The following is a 16,286-nucleotide window of genomic DNA, read 5'->3' as shown; positions in this document are numbered from 1 at the left end:
GAAAAAGGGCTTTGGGTATCCCATCAAGAATTTCTAAGGAAAGCCCTCAGATACAGCAGGTTACTTAAACCGTTTCACTTCCAGAGCACACATGCTTAAGGAAGGCAACAATGAAACGTCTGCTGAAACACAGAACCCAGACTGGTACGTTATATAATGGCAACATTTATTCGCAACATTGCGAAAGCAATGAGGGAAACTCGGCAACATCAACCCAATAACACAAACACAATATTAGGGATAAAACGCAGATATGTAATATCAGCTGACAGTGAACAAAACCATGTAACAGATACAAGAACATCTAGAGAAATTACTTTCTTCAGTGAGTGAGAACGATACAAGTCACCAACAATGTATTGTTTTTAAATGAAGATGCAGATTACATTGTGTTCAGGTGATATTAGACCCCCGATACTGTAGGTAATGTAAATCTGATCTTCAACTTTTTCTAGATCAAATATACACATGTGAATATCTCTGTGATTTCTTAGGAATGATTGCAGTAAGTGCAGTAACATTATAAAGGAATTAAACACTGCCAGGATGAGCACATCTGCTTTTCCTTTGCAATTATTTTGCATGGAGCGGAGAAATGGAGATATAAATAATTTCAGTAACCCTGGATTTTTGAAGAAACCCAAAAAGTGATAATGACCTAACAGTGGCATATTATTCAGAAGTGGCAATGACCCTTTCTGTTCTCCATGAGCTGTGCTGTGCTATGTCTTGTTATTATGTCACAACTTTGAAGATTTTCTGACAGCTCAGTCTTCCCTGAATGTACAGCTCTGGCAAAAATTAAGAGACCACTGCAAAATTTTCAGTTTCTCTGATTTTTCTCTTTATAGGTATATTTTTGAGTAAAATGTACATTGCTGTTTTAGTCTATAAACTATTGACAACATGTCTCCGAAATTCAAAGCTAAAAATTTTGTATTTATTTGCAGCAAATGATAAAGCGTCAAAATACTAAAAAAGAAACCGTGCTTTCAGACCTCAAATTCCTCATGTTTTAACTCAGCAACAGTTCAGAAATCAATATTTGGTGGACTAACCATGATTATTAATGACAGCTTTCATGTGTCTTGGCATGCTTTCCACCAGTTTTTCCATGATTTCCAATAGAAAATTGTTCAGTGGTCTCTTAATTTTTGCCAGAGCTGTATATGGGTACAAATAGGTGCTTGTATGAAGGAAACCTTTTAAGTGATTGTCCCAAAAATATGTTTGCATAACGTACATTCTCAGAAACAGTGTAGGATTGGGTCAGTTTAAGAGCATGTTCACACGGAGCATTTTTTACATGAATTTTGTAGCATGCCCGCTTGAAAAGCCACAATGAAGAGTATTCAAACAGTATTCTTGTAATGGGATGGCCAAGTTCTAATATAAGTGCAAGAAAAGTGGCTTTACGATATAATCAGATGTAAAGGATACACCTGTAGTGAATATAAGAGTTTGGCAGTAAAACATTCGATGTAGTGATATTTCTTCACTGGTTATCAAGAGGTAGAAACCAGATTGGTTTACATGTCCTTTGTTGGAGATGCCCTGTGATTCCTATGGCAGATTTTTCAAGGAATTGTGTACATTTTCCATATATGGTCTTAGGACAATATCTGGTTGAGCAAGATAATCGCTAATTCTATCATCCAATTTTTACAGTGTTCCCTCTGAATAACCCACGAAATAAAAAAACAACAATACAAAGACGGTCAAACATTTAACATGGAGTCTTATATGAATAACGAATCATGTGGTAACTGAGCAGGCGTTACACATGTCACATAGACCTTTCTCTGTTCGAAGATCTTGTATTTGTTGACAAAGGACTCCTCCGGGATCAAGGAATATAAAGCGGTGGAACATATGCAGTGCTCCAATTTGCTAGTATATCTCCTAATAAGTTTGGCCCCAAACATTATTCTAAAGCTCTGAAGGATACATTGTAGGATGAACAGGTCAATCTACTCAATAAGCCTATCGAAAGAACCTAACTGATCAACCATTCATGTATCCCATGTAAAGTAAAGGTGCGTATAACTTTAGGCGAATTGAATATTTGTCCCACAGCTACATCTCCTTACTCCCCATACACAAATGTTAGGCTTAGCTGGATATTCATGTATTCTCCATTGAGAGAGCGGAGAAAGTCGATGTCAGACACACCTGGAAGTGGCTTAACTTCGTGCAGAACAAAAGGATTGGGTGATTGCATTCATTCTTTATCTCAGGAGGCACCAAAAACACATTACATGGTTGGTCGAACCTACCAAAATCATTGGATTCAGGCTTTTATTGAAGGTCTATAGGGGATGTAAATAAGCTATGCCTCCCTGCAACTATGGTTTATCAGATTACTCACCACAGTCCAATGATAAGTGCGGATTTTACCACTACAAGTGTTAATAAAAGCATTGCATGGGCTAGGCATGCGGCTAAGCAGGACATAGCTCGGAATGGCACAGCTCATTGTGATATTAATTATACATAGGAAAGCAGTTAAAACCTACCAATCTATTCTGATTCAAATATCTGTCTTTTTGCATAAATGATATAGCCTTAACAAGTTATATGACAAATTCAGACTATTTGTAAATCCCGGAGAACCCCTTTAATGGATTGTTCCGATGATGCTTCATACAGAAAGATTATCAAATACTAACCTGTGCATGCCTATAAATCTGTGGGCATGTACAAAAAGAAATTATATAATTTTAGATTACAGGATGGGTTGAAAAATTACAATTCCCTATGCATACAGCATTAAATGACTGACACCATTGTCAAGATGTAGGAGGATACTAGTCCTCATTTACTAAAAAGTACAATGAAGAACAGCTCACATGCTAAATCATTTTATGACATGTTAGCTCTATTTTACTATAGATCTTCCGTTATAATAATGCTATTTTCTTAAAACAGAGTATTCTGTTCCACAGTTATTTTTCCTGGGAGTGAATGAATGAATGGGAAATTGGGCATTATCATTCTCCCTGTTAATAAGGCATTTCCCTACATTGTTTCACATAATCAGTGATTGGATAATGTTAAGACTGTGAAAGACACATGCCCCATTAACAAAAAAAAATTAATATCCAGTTGTTAATTGATTTATATGTATTCTTGTGGAAATGTACAGAGGAACAGGACAATGTTCCTCTATAGGGAATGCAAGGTTTTACTAAAACAGAAGAGCAGGCAGATCCTCTAAACTCTGATCAGTGCTGTGAGTCAGGTAGATTTACATAGATGGAGGAGAGACAAGACTTCCCACTTAGCAAATAGCTGCTGATCATGAAACAATGAAAACAAAAACTTAAGCAAAAAAAACCAACAACATAAAATCAACAATGTGTGTAAAATAAAAACAAGTAATAAAAATTATGACTTTGTAATAATTACTCAAGAGCAGAGGTCACAACCTGTGGATTAGAGGCCACATGTGGCTTTCAGGCCGATGATGTGTGGCTCGTGGCCTTCTTCGACACCTGGTGCTAATACACGATGTTAGCAAATATCTACGAAGAGTGGGTCTCCAGATAGTGCTTTTTGGGAATAGCCCAGCACATATACTGGAATCTGAGTTTCATCCATTTTAACTGATCTAGTGTTAAGAGTCAATGGATAAATAAAAGGTCAGACAGTCTACCTGCTTCAGTGAAAATGAGAATACCGAATGAGGGTTAAGTGGGAATCTCTGGATATAAGTGCAATACCTAAAAGGGAGAGGGCAGAAGGTCCCAATATGCTTTCGGTGGGGAAGCTTTGGTGGTTATTATACCAATAATGAAAGGATCTGGGTGGGGTGTCTTTACTGATTGTGGCTCATAACTATATCTCAGAGCTGAATATGGCTCTCAGAGTAAGAAAGGTTGGGGAACCAGTGCTCTAGAGATAATAGGAATAGTTCTATCTATAATGGAGAGTTAGGGCCCCCTTACACATTAGACTTAAGTCATCTGAACTTGCAGATATCGACATGTTTGGTCAATGCTCTAATGATTATGGGGGCAGCAATCAACTGGTTGTCGGCCGAGATGTTGATCGTGCATGTTTGATTACGGACTGCCAAACACATTCTCCCTGAGATAAGCGTCTTGCTGAATTATCAGCCAGTGGCTTTCTGATAAAGAACACAGGAGAGCTCGGCCAAGCGTTGTCTATTTTAAATCTATTTTAACTCTAGATTTAACTCTATTTTAGTGAGTTAATACAGGAGGTCCTACAGCTGGTGGTTCTTATTTCTTGGATGAAGTGGAGATCAGTCACAAAGAGAGAGTCTCACTTTATGACAGCTACCATACATGTGTGCATACAGTTGTGCTCAATAGTTTACATACCCCGGCCTTTTTTCAGAGAATAAGAATGATAACAAAAAACTTTTTCTCCACTCATGGTTATTGGTTGGGTAAAGCCATTTATTGTCAAACTACTGTGTCTTCTCTTTTTAAATCTTAATGACAACCAAAAACATCCAAATGACCCTGATCAAAAGTTCACATACCCTGGTGATTTTGGCCTGATAACATGCACAAATGGGTTTGAATGGCTACTAAAGGTAACATCCTCACCTGTGACCTGTTTGCTTGCAATCAGTGTGTGTGCATAAAAGCTGAGTGAGTTTCTGGGATCCAGACAGACAGACTCTTGCACCTTTCATCCAGCCACTGACGTTTCTGGATTGTGAGTCATGGGGAAAGCAAAAGAATTGTCAACGGATCTACGGGAAAAGGTAGTTGAACTGTATAACACCGTAAAGGGATACAAAAAAATATCCAAGGAATTGATAATGCCAGTCAGCAGTGTTCAAACTGTGATTAACAAATGGAAAATCAGGGGATCTGTAAAAACCAAACCATGGTGGATCGCTGATGTTTTGGGGATGCGTGAGCTACAAAGGCACAGGAAACTTGGTAAAAGTTGAAGGAAAGATGAATGCAGCACATTATCAGCAAATACAGGAGGCAAATTTGCACTCATCAGCCCGGAAACTGCGCATGGGACGTACTTGGACGTTCCAACATGACAACGATCCAAAACACAAGGCCAAGTTGACCTGTCCTTGGCTACAGCACAGAACAAAGTAAAGGTTCTGGAGTAGCCATTTCAGTCTCCTGACCTCAATATCATTGAGCCACTCTGGGGAGATCTCAAGCGCACAGTTCATGCTAGACAGCCCAGGAATTTACAGGAACTGGAGGCTTTTTGCCAAGAAGAATGGGCAGCTTCACCATCTGAGAAATTAAAGAACCTCATCCACAACTACCACAAAAGACTTCAAGTGGTCATTGATATTAGAGGGAGCAATACACGATATTAAGAACTGGGGTATGTAAACTTTTGATCAGGGTCATTTGGATGTTTTTGGTTGTCATTAAGATTTAAAAAGAGAAAACACAGTAGTTTGACAATAAATGGCTTCACCCAACCAAGAACCATGAGTGGAGAAAAAGTTTTTTTTGTTATCATTACAGGGAAAAAAATAAATAAATAAAATAAATAATATAATATATATATATATTTTTGTACCGTGTTAGCCAGTAGATAGAAAAATATTTCGATTTGAGAGTCCTCAGTGGTTGATACCTTTTAGTGGCTAACTGAAAAGATGGTGACAGGCTGCAATCTCTCGAGGCTACTCAGGCCTCTTCATCAGGCTAATATAACACAAAATCTGAAGAGTCACTTATTTATACACATTAGGACACAGAAATAATGCAATAGATGAGACAGGTAATGTTAAGCAGAGCTCTTACTATGGGAGAAAGACAAACAGTTCTGGCTGAAAATATTGGACTGGTTCATAGATAAGGACTGTTATGATGACCCCAAAGCTCATTCCTTAGTTGATGTAGAATGACATAAATCCATGCGACACATTCATTCCTGCTCTGAAGGTGTCAAAGGTCACCATTAATTTACATTCCAAGACTCTTCTGTCTCTCTGAGATTTGAAGTTACCTTTAAATACCAATAATTTCATGTCTGTGATGTTGTGATCGGGTAAACAAAAATGCCTGGCCACAGGTAGATCTATTTTTTCTTTTTTTATTGTGTGGCGATGATTATTCATCCTTGTCCTAAGTTTGCCCTGTCTCCCCTACATACAGACCCCCTGATGGACATTGGTGCATATAATTAAGTACACTACATTAGATGTAATACAGCTGAAAGTACCTGGGATCTTGTATTCCTGATGTAAGTTGGGTATCTTTATCTTGTCTGTGGTCATTATAAATGGACAGGTTTTACATTTTTTCTGATTGCAGGGAAAGGTACCTGTAACTGGTGGAGATGAGAGGGAGCTTCTGACAATGATGCTTCTTAAATTTGGGGGTTGCCTGAAACACAGAAGTGGGGGCTCTGGAAATATGGATTGTTAATCGGGCATCTTTTCGTAGTAAGGGTTGTAGTTTCCATGCAGCTCTCCTTACCACCTCCAGATTTTGGTTGCAGGTGACTACTAGAGGCACCCGGTTGCTTTCTTGTTTAGTTTTGTAATGTAGGAGATGATTCCTTGATATTCTGGTGGCTCTTGTAATCTGGTTCTCAATTGTTCTTGGATGGTAGGCTTCAAAAAGGTCTTCCTGAGGCCACCAAGGTGTTTGTCTCTATCCATAGGGTTGGAACATATCCGATTGTATCTGATGGCTTGGCTGTAGACAATAGAGTTTTTTATGTGTTTCGGATGGAAACTGTCCCATTTAAGGTATGTTAGACGGTCGATTGGCTTCCGGTACAAGGATTGTTCTGTAGCTTGATGATGGTGTCCAAAAAGTTAATTTCAGTACAGGACTAGTTGAGTGTTAGGTTGATGGTGGGATGAAATCAATTAAAGTGTTCATGGAACATCTTCAGCTGTTGCTCAGACCCCGTCCAGATGATTAAAATATCGTCAATGAAACGATAGTAGGCCAGAGGCCTGATGGGACATGAGGACAAAAAGTCACTTTCAAGCTTGGCCATGAAAAGATTTGCGTACTGTGGAGCCATTTTACTTCCCATCGCTGTACAAGTCTCCTGAAGATATATGTTGTTCTCAAATTTAAAGTAATTTTGGGTGAGGATGAATTTTGTGTCCTAATGTGTATAAATATGTGACTCTTCGGATTTTGTGTTATGAATGCCTGATGAAAAGGCTGGAGTACCCTCGAAAGCTTGAAACCTCTTACCATCTTTTCAGTTAGCCATTAAAAGGGATCAACCACTGAGGACTCTCAAATCTAAATATTTTTGTTATCATTCATATTCTCTGAAACAAGGCCAAGGAAGGAAAAATTCTGCCGGGATATGTAAACTTTTGAGCACAACTGTATGTATGGAGCAGGATCAGTAGCTAAACCTACTCCATACGCTGCAGGTGCCAGCTGTGTTATACATCCAGCATTCAATTGTAACAACTTTGATAGGAGCTAGTTCCTATCACAATAGGTTTAATCCCCTTAGATGCTGCTGTCAATACACAGCAAAATATTTTAGTCCTTCTAGTGCTCGCTTGATTTGACATTATATATTGAAAGAAGAAAACCCATTTGATAGAGAAACTTTTAGTGTAGCGAATATTATCAAGATTTAGATTCAGGAAGCTCTGTAGGATAACTGACCAATCAATATACGGTAGCTGAAAAACATAAGAAGTGTCACTTTATAGGAAACCTGTCAGTCGTATCATGCTGCCTAAACCACGAGCAGCATGAATTGGAGTCTGGCTGGAGTCTGGCTGTGTGATTGCAGCCAAGTATGTTCTTCTCTGAAAGTCTTTCGAGTTTCAGAGAAAACAGTTTGTTCATCGAGAGAAAAATGAACTATCAAGAAGTAATAATGAAAATAATCAACACTATTAGGGTCCATGCATATAGCAATATGAGAAATATTTAATATGGTGCCTGCAGGCTGTTGGGTCCCAATATTATAGGTCTGTTATACAAAGGCACATGGAGATTTCCTCATGATTACACTAGGAAACCAAGTGATGTTTTTTTTAAGTTTAAAATGATGCAAATTTTGTTGTACGCAAAAAAAATTGCCACTTTTTCCACTTTTTAAATTTCACTATGCTTTTGCAATTCTTGTTCTTCCCATGAAATAATACAATGATCAATTGTGTTGCTTTGGTTAAAATAATCTGTTTGGATCAACTTTAGACTAATGTGTATGGCCAACCTGTTTTATAGCTGTTCCTGTGGAACACACAATGGAGGGAATAGGTTGGACAAAAGTGAACCTTGTCCCCCAATTAAAATAAATTATGGCTTGGCAAAATCAAAGAATGAAACCTTGATAATGCTGGAGATCTGCTTAATTGTGAAGAGAGCCTGGTTAAAAATGCAGTGTAAACAGTCTGACAATCACCAGATGAATGGGGATTTTGGACTGAAAATTATTCCACTACAAACTACACTACTATTTTAGTAAACTTGGAAATAAAGCAATTTTGTTTCCTATAGACCATACTTGTTAAACTCAGGCCCATGGGCCAAATCTGACCTACAGGGCAACACCAGAACCCCCACCCCTATGTGGGGCCATTATTCTGTATGGAGGACTATGTGGGGCCATTATTCTGTATGGAGGACTATGTGGGGCCATTATTCTGTATGGAGGACTATGTGGGGCCATTATAATGTATGGAGGACTATGTGGGGCCATTATTCTGTATGGAGGACTATGTGGGGCCATTATTCTGTATAGTGGACCATGTGGGGCCCATTAGTCTGTATGGAGGACTATGTGGGGCCATTGTAATGTATGGAGGACCATGTGGGCCATTGTAATGTATGGAGGACCATGTGGGGCCATTATTCTGTATGGAGGACTATGTGGAGCAATTATTCTGTATGGAGGACTATGTGGAGCAATTATTCTGTATGGAGGACTATGTGGAGCCATTATTCTGTATGGAGGACTATGTGGGGTCCATCATTCCGTATGGAGGACTATGTGGGGCCATTATTCTGTATGGAGGACCATGTGGGGCCATTATACCGCATGGAGGACTATGTGGTGCCCATAATACTGTATGGAGGACTACGTGGTGCCCATAATACTGTATGGAGGACTATGTGGTGCCCATAATACTGTATGGAGGACTATGTGAGGCCATAATACTGTATGGAGGACTATGTGAGGTCATTATTCTGTATGGAGGACCATGTGGGGCCATTATTCTGTATGGAGGACTATGTGGGGCCCATTACTCAGTATGGAGGACTATGTGGGGCTCATTATCCCGTATGAAGGACTATGTGGGGCCCATTATTCTGTATGGAGGACTATGTGGGGCCATTATTCTGTATGGAGGATTATGTGGGGCCATTATTCTATATGGAGGACTATGTGGAGCCATTATTCTGTATAGTGGACCATGTGGGGTCCATCATTCTGTATGGAGGACCATGTGGGGCCATTATTCTGTATGGAGGACCGTGTGGGGCCATTATACCGTATTGAGGACTATGTGGTGCCCAGAATACTGTATGGAGGACTATGTGAGGCCATTATTCTGTATGGAGGACTATGTGGGGCCCATTACTTAGTATGGAGGACTATGTGGGGCTCATTATCCCGTATGAAGGACTATGTGGGGCCCATTATTCTGTATGGAGGACTATGTGGGCCTATTATACTGTATGGAAGACTATGTGGGGCCCATTATTCTGTATGGAGGACTATGTGGGGCCCATTATTCTGTATGGAGGACTATGTGGGGCCCATTATTCTGTATGGAGGACTATGTGGGGCTCATTATCCTGTATGAAGGACTATGTGGGGCCCATTATTCTGTATGGAGGACTATGTGGGCCTATTATACTGTATACTTGTTGGCCCGCGACTTTGTCCAAGTTTTTAATTTTGGCCCTCAGTGTGTTAGACCTTAACATCCCTGCTTTAGACTGAACAGTCTGCATATACTCCGCACTGTCTACTGTTTAAAATAAAAAGCAATCTGCAACATAATGAAAATACAAAATCTTCAAGACCATTTTATAATTTATAGCAGAATTTTAGCAAAATACATAAATTTAGTTAATTCTTGTTGCGCTCGACATATTTTAGTCTACAGCTCAGTAAGTCACTATAAATCTGCAAGAAATTTGGGCATCGAGTCAAAGTGGTCATTACGCCTGTAATTCTAAGCAAATCGTGTGTGCTCCGCTCCTTATTTAAAAGTAATTACTGTATAAAAACATTCATTAACTGAATCAATTACCTTACTGTAGGCGTCACAAAATCTGAACTCTTGTTATAACTCTGGTTACTTATGCCACATTTTGCCAACATGGCAGATGAGAAATGTCCACTCTTTCTTATTACCAAGAATAGCAAGTGTGTGATCAATGGATTTTTGCATGCAGAAAACACAAAACATCATTTAAGAGAAAAAAAAATACAAAGATGAACACGAGTGTGATGTCTAAAATGAGTATTGAAAAAAGAAAGAAAAGAAATTCTGAAGTGATGTATTAGTAGTTTTTAAGCCTGATCATGACACAGAAAGCACGCTGAGTGGCTTGGGCGATATGTCTTTGGGGACCAAACAGTATTTGAATATGCATGGGAGGTATTCACTAAACTACCATTACATATTAACATTTTTGAATGTGTACGTTTAGTGAACGTCTCCCTTTGAAAATGGATAGAATTTTTCAAAAGTGTCTATTGATGAATATGCATATTAGCCAAGATGGAGTTGATTCTGTCCCAATACCTTATTTCCATCAGCTGGATTGTGGATTACAGTAGATTGGGGCTCCTGAGTAAGAACAGAGAGAAAACAGTGCCTATTGGTAAGTACAGTTGAACAGGAAGAAACACACCTATGTAGGAAAGCTGACAGCAATAGGTATAAGTGAAGAGCTGTCATGGAATGATCTCGAGATTGTCCCTGGACGAAAAGAAATCTGTAATGTTACTTATCCGAGCAGCATGCAAAGACCTTATTCAGTACCATAGTGTAGGGGTGGGAGCCTCTAGACACGGACATCAAAGTATTGCAGTTTACTACACTTACTGTATATATTATTAGTAGTATTTAGTAACATATATATACCCTGATTATTGGCCTTCATTTACAGAGAGAGGATTTATATGAACTGTATATAACCACTATATTACAATAATGATGGTTTTGCCTATTTCATTTTTACTATAAAGGATATAGAATAAAGCGAGCTTCTGCCTTACAATACAAAAATGATAATTAATGTGTAGCTGCCAGCATCCTCTATGAACACTGTGCTTTGGAAGTTTGCGACACTCCCCTGGCTCTTTTCTGGACCAGTCCAAAGCGGTGGAGGGAGTGTCTCAGACTAGACTATGCACACTGTCCTTAAGGCGCCTGAAACACTCCCCCCTGCTTTTAGAGGAACTAGCCCATCACAGGAGGGAGTGTCTCAGACTTCCAAAGCATAATGTGCATGGAGGATGCTGGCAGCCACGTTACATGCATGAAGAAGGGACTGGGAATTCTAGAAACTGCACCTGAAGAATAAAAATCAGGGCACCAGGTATTGTAAAAAGGACCTGTCACCAGGACAAACATGGATAGATTATATTCTTATATTTTACCTGCTGTATTACAGTTTTATTTTTTAAAATCTGCCATATGGTTCAAAAGATATGGGCCTTTTATATAGTGTTAATTCTTATAATCTTTACCAGGGGGGCGTGGCGCCCCCTTGTAAAGACCATAGAAATAGGCACTAAATAAAAAGACCCATATCTTTGGCGCCATATGGTGGAACTAAAAAAAAAAAAAAAGCATAAAACTGAATATTCAGGGGAGCAGCAGGAATAAAATAAGAGTAGAAACTAACCTTTTTCGACTCATTGACAGGTCCACTTTAGCTATGATTATACAGGTAGTGTAATTTTTCAGGGTAAACAGGGTTGTGTTACAAGATTGAAATAAAGACATTTTGGATGTATTGCTATTATTAAACTATGCAGTGAATATATGTATGTGCCTACTAAATCCATAACGTGTTGAGTGTGTACAATACTTTTGGTTTCTTCTAAAATATACATTCCACAGCTAATGTTATGAAGTCTGGCAGTGCCTTTCATTGAAGAAAGAAATCTGAATAAGGTCATTTTGTGTTTGCTTAGCGATACTTTTGTTAGCGCCCCTGATGTCCTTACACAGGGAACAGTGAAGGAAATCCTTCGGACATCAACATACATCTATCAAAAGGAGAGCTAGAGGCAACACAAAGCACAGGCTACTTACATTGGGACAACACATGCAGGTGTCCCAGCTCCAGCCAGTAATATATCTATTACCCACCAATGGTTGCTTACTGGAAAAACATACTACTACACAAGGAACTTCCCCCACAAAACCACAACAACAAAATGCAACAGTTTCAGATCTCCAGAAAGCAAAATAAAAACAAAAACTGGAGAAAAGCAGAAGAAAATATGTACTAAAATAAGTGAAGGGGTTGGAAAAAAATACCAGAGGTGGGGTAGGATCTTTAGGGCTTGTTATTACGTTGGTTTTGTTGTTTATCTGTGAATATGCAGAAAATAGAAACAAAGAAGAACCTTAGACTGTTAAGATGCTATAATTGGAATCACAGAACAGAGTCGACAGATCAGGATACGAGGAATGAAATAAGCAGTTACACAATAAATGGTTTCAAGCAGTGAATTTGCCTTCTATGAAATGGTTACAAAAAAAAAAACAAAACAAAAAAACCCTGGATGGCCAATTTTAAAAAAAGTCTGAAAACCCACAGCATACAATAAGTTGCATCTCTATAGGAATAAAAAGTCATGTGCAATCTTGAGCAGAGCAACAAGGATATATTCCTAAACTGTAAAATAAGTTTCATATATTAACTATCTTTAGAAATGTACTTGCCATAAATGTGTTATTATTTTACCCAATGTAATTACTCCTTATTTTGTTCTCCTCTCCATCCCCAAGATAAAGCACTCTCTTCCCTGTATGTAAATCCAGTCTTGCTAATAAAAGGGGTTGTCCAGTCTATGTGACTGCAAACTTGTGAATCTTCACAAAGAGCACAGAGCACGCAGTCAGGATTCTCCGGCGTCTGGAGGATGCGGCCAGGATTCTCCGGCGTCGGGAGGATGCGGCCAGGATTCTCCGGCGTCGGGAGGATGCGGCCAGGATTCTCCGGCGTCGGGAGGATGCGGCCAGGATTCTCCGGCGTCGGGAGGATGCGGCCAGGATTCTCCGGCGTCGGGAGGATGCGGCCAGGATTCTCCGGCGTCGGGAGGATGCGGCCAGGATTCTCCGGCGTCGGGAGGATGCGGCCAGGATTCTCCGGCGTCGGGAGGATGCGGCCAGGATTCTCCGGCGTCGGGAGGATGCGGCCAGGATTCTCCGGCGCCGGGAGGATGAGGTCAGGATTCTCCGGCGCCAGGAGGAGCTCATGTGACTGCAAGTAAGCGATTTGCATACTTCTGGCCACATTCTGACTAGACATGTCCAGTCTTGCTCAATTCACTTGTATTGAGCGAGGCTGCACAAGTCTAGTCCGCATATGACTGCATGTGTGCAATAGAATACTTGCGGTCATGCGACTGCCCGCTTCCGGCGACAGCACTGAAGAATCCTGGCAGCGCGCACACTGCAGTCACATATAGTGAACCACAAGCCTGGACAACCCCTTTAAACGTTTGTAATACTCAGCTCTTCTCTGTGGGCAGATTTTTGACTTGGCTAACAAGACTATATTTACATAGAAGGAAGAGGAGGCCATATCTCAACAACAGCCAAGTGCAGTTTTACGATTGATTTGTACAGTTTGACTAGAATATCAATACTTCAAAATATAACCATGTCCTGAACACATACACAATAATAGGCTAAAAAATACTAGTGTAGCTTGATACTAGAATCATTTTACTAATACACAATAGCAAAAACTATAGAATAAAGGTCCCAAATTCACAATGGGTGGAGGAGTTGGGAATCGGTGGGAGCCAGGCCTATAACTAACTAAATTTTGATGACTAGCCTCATCAACAGGCTGTGTTGTGAGGAGTTATTGCTAGATGCACTCATGCTGCTCTTGTCAATTTTCAAAGTGGTATTCCAGCTACTACCCAAGGTTATAAACTCTCAATTACTACAGCCATCTCAAAAACAGAAACTGAATTGATCAACATGTATGCTCAATTACAGCTCCATTGAAATGCCTCCTTATGATGGTTGTGTGGTTGGGAGGAATAGATAGCTTCGGTTGCCTTTTTCTAAAGATCTGTGGAGGACCTAGTAACTAAAATAGGCCTTTAAGGAGGTTGTCCAGTCCTAACCTACAAGTCTGAAGTCTGCTCATTCTCTGGAGCTGGCACCAGGAAATGGCAGTCATGTGACTGCAAGTACGCAATTTGCATACTTCCAGCTACAATCCGACTAGACTTGTCCAGCCTCGCTCAATACACTTGAATTGAGAATGGCCGCGCCCATCTAGTCGGAATGTGGCCGAGAGTATGCATATCGCACTGGACAACCCCATTAAAATTGTTTTAACCCTAACTGGAACCCTGTCTTTCAAGATAAAATGGAGGTCCCAGCTCCTGTGACATATCACTTTACCAAACAAATGGTAAAATTGGAGCGCTACTTTACCTATTGTAATAAAGTAGCAGCATTTCAGTTTTTACATTATTGAGAACTGATCATTTGTTCTCTGACACAATAACTAATCAAAATGTCAGGATATACTAAAACCACTAGGAAATGCAATCGTTTTCAGGTGGGACCATATAACCGGCTCATGGTAATATGATGTCTCTTACATCTACAGATCGGTCAGGGGCCATATACAGTACAGACCAAAAGTTTGGACACACCTTCTCATTTAAAGATTTTTCTGTATTTTCATGACTATGAAAATTGTACATTCACACTGAAGGCATCAAAACTATGAATTAACACATGTGGAATTATATACTTAACAAAAAAGTGTGACACAACTGAAAATATGTCATATTCTAGGTTCTTCAAAGTAGCCACCTTTTGCTTTGATGACAGTTTTGCACACTCTTGGCATTCTCTTGATGAGCTTCAAGAGGTAGTCACCGGAAATGTTTTTCACTTCACAGGTGTGCCCTGTCAGGTTTAATAAGTGGGATTTCTTGCCTTATAAATGGGGTTGGGACCATCAGTTGTGTTGTGCAGAAGTCAGGTGGATACACAGCTGATAGTCCTACTGAATAGACTGTTAGAATTTGTATTATGGCAAGAAAAAAGCAGCTAAGTAAAGAAAAACGAGTGGCCATCATTACTTTAAGAAATGAAGGTCAGTCAGTCTGAAAAATTGGGCAAACTTTGAAAGTGTCCCCAAGTGTAGTTGCAAAAAGAATGACGCGCTACAAAGAAACTGGCTCACATGAGGACCGTCCCAGGAAAGGAAGACCAAGAGTCACCTCTGCTTCTGAGGATAAGTTTATCCGAGTCACCAGCCTCAGAAATCGCAGGTTAACAGTCGCTCAGATTAGAGACCAGGTCAATGCCACACAGAGTTCTAGCAGCAGACACATCTCTTCAACAACTGTTAAGAGGAGACTTTGTGCAGCAGGCCTTCATGGTAAAATAGCTGCTAGGAAACCACTGCTAAGGACAGGCAATAAGCAGAAGAGACTTGTTTGGGCTAAAGAACACAAGGAATGGACATTAGACCAGTGTAAATCTGTGCTTTGGTCTGAGGAGTCCAAATTTGAGATCTTTGGTTCCAACCACCGTGTCTTTGTGCGACGCAGAAAAGGTGAATGGATGGACTCTACATGCCTGGTTCCCACCGTGAAGCATGGAGGAGGTGGTGTGATGGTGTGGGGGTGCTTTGCTGGTGACACTGTTGGGGATTTTTTCAAAATTGAAGGCATACTGAACCAGCATGGCTACCACAGCATCTTGCAGCGGCGTGCTATTCCATCCGGTTTGCGTTTAGTTGGACCATCATTTATTTTTCAACAGGACAATGACCCCAAACACACCTCCACACTGTGTAAGGGCTATTTGACCAAGAAGGAGAGTGATGGGGTGCTTCGCCAGATGACCTGGCCTCCACAGTCACCAGATCTGAACCCAATCGAGATGGTTTGGGGTGAGCTGGACCGCAGAGTGAAGGCAAAAGGGCCAACAAGTGCCAAGAATCTCTGGGAACTCCTTCAAGATTGTTGGAAGACCATTTCCGGTGACTACCTCTTGAAGCTCATCAAGAGAATGCCAAGAGTGTGCACAACAGTCATCAAAGCAAAAGGTGGCTACTTTGAAGAAACTAGAATATAAGACATATTTTCAGTTG

The 16,286-nt window shown here is 40.2% G+C and overlaps 1 protein-coding gene across 15 annotated transcripts in view; it reads right to left on the bottom strand.

The window, feature by feature from the left end:
• CAMK2D (calcium/calmodulin dependent protein kinase II delta) overlaps window positions 1-16,286 on the bottom strand; it is a 330,223-nt gene that overhangs the window by 28,504 nt on the left and 285,433 nt on the right. For 5 of the 15 annotated variants that reach the window (XM_073639954.1, XM_073639984.1, XM_073639965.1 and 2 more), the window contains 3 exons: window positions 12,464-12,517; window positions 10,715-10,759; window positions 2,670-2,687 (listed from right to left, as the gene is read on the bottom strand). The exons of 2 other annotated variants lie outside the window; for them this stretch is intronic. In XM_073639954.1, the coding sequence (XP_073496055.1) occupies window positions 2,670-2,687; window positions 10,715-10,759; window positions 12,464-12,517 (117 nt within the window). The remainder of the gene's footprint in view (window positions 1-2,669; window positions 2,688-10,714; window positions 10,760-12,463; window positions 12,518-16,286) is intronic. 8 more of the 15 variants (XM_073639974.1, XM_073640000.1, XM_073640010.1 and 5 more) reach the window with 3 other exon arrangements.

The sequence above is a fragment of the Phyllobates terribilis genome, unplaced genomic scaffold, assembly GCF_046119375.1.
Source record: "Phyllobates terribilis strain yellow unplaced genomic scaffold, ASM4611937v1 Scaffold_1__5_contigs__length_1240528914, whole genome shotgun sequence".
Classification (NCBI taxonomy): Eukaryota; Metazoa; Chordata; class Amphibia; order Anura; family Dendrobatidae; genus Phyllobates; species Phyllobates terribilis.
This window is presented reverse-complemented; position numbering and strand designations above follow the sequence as displayed.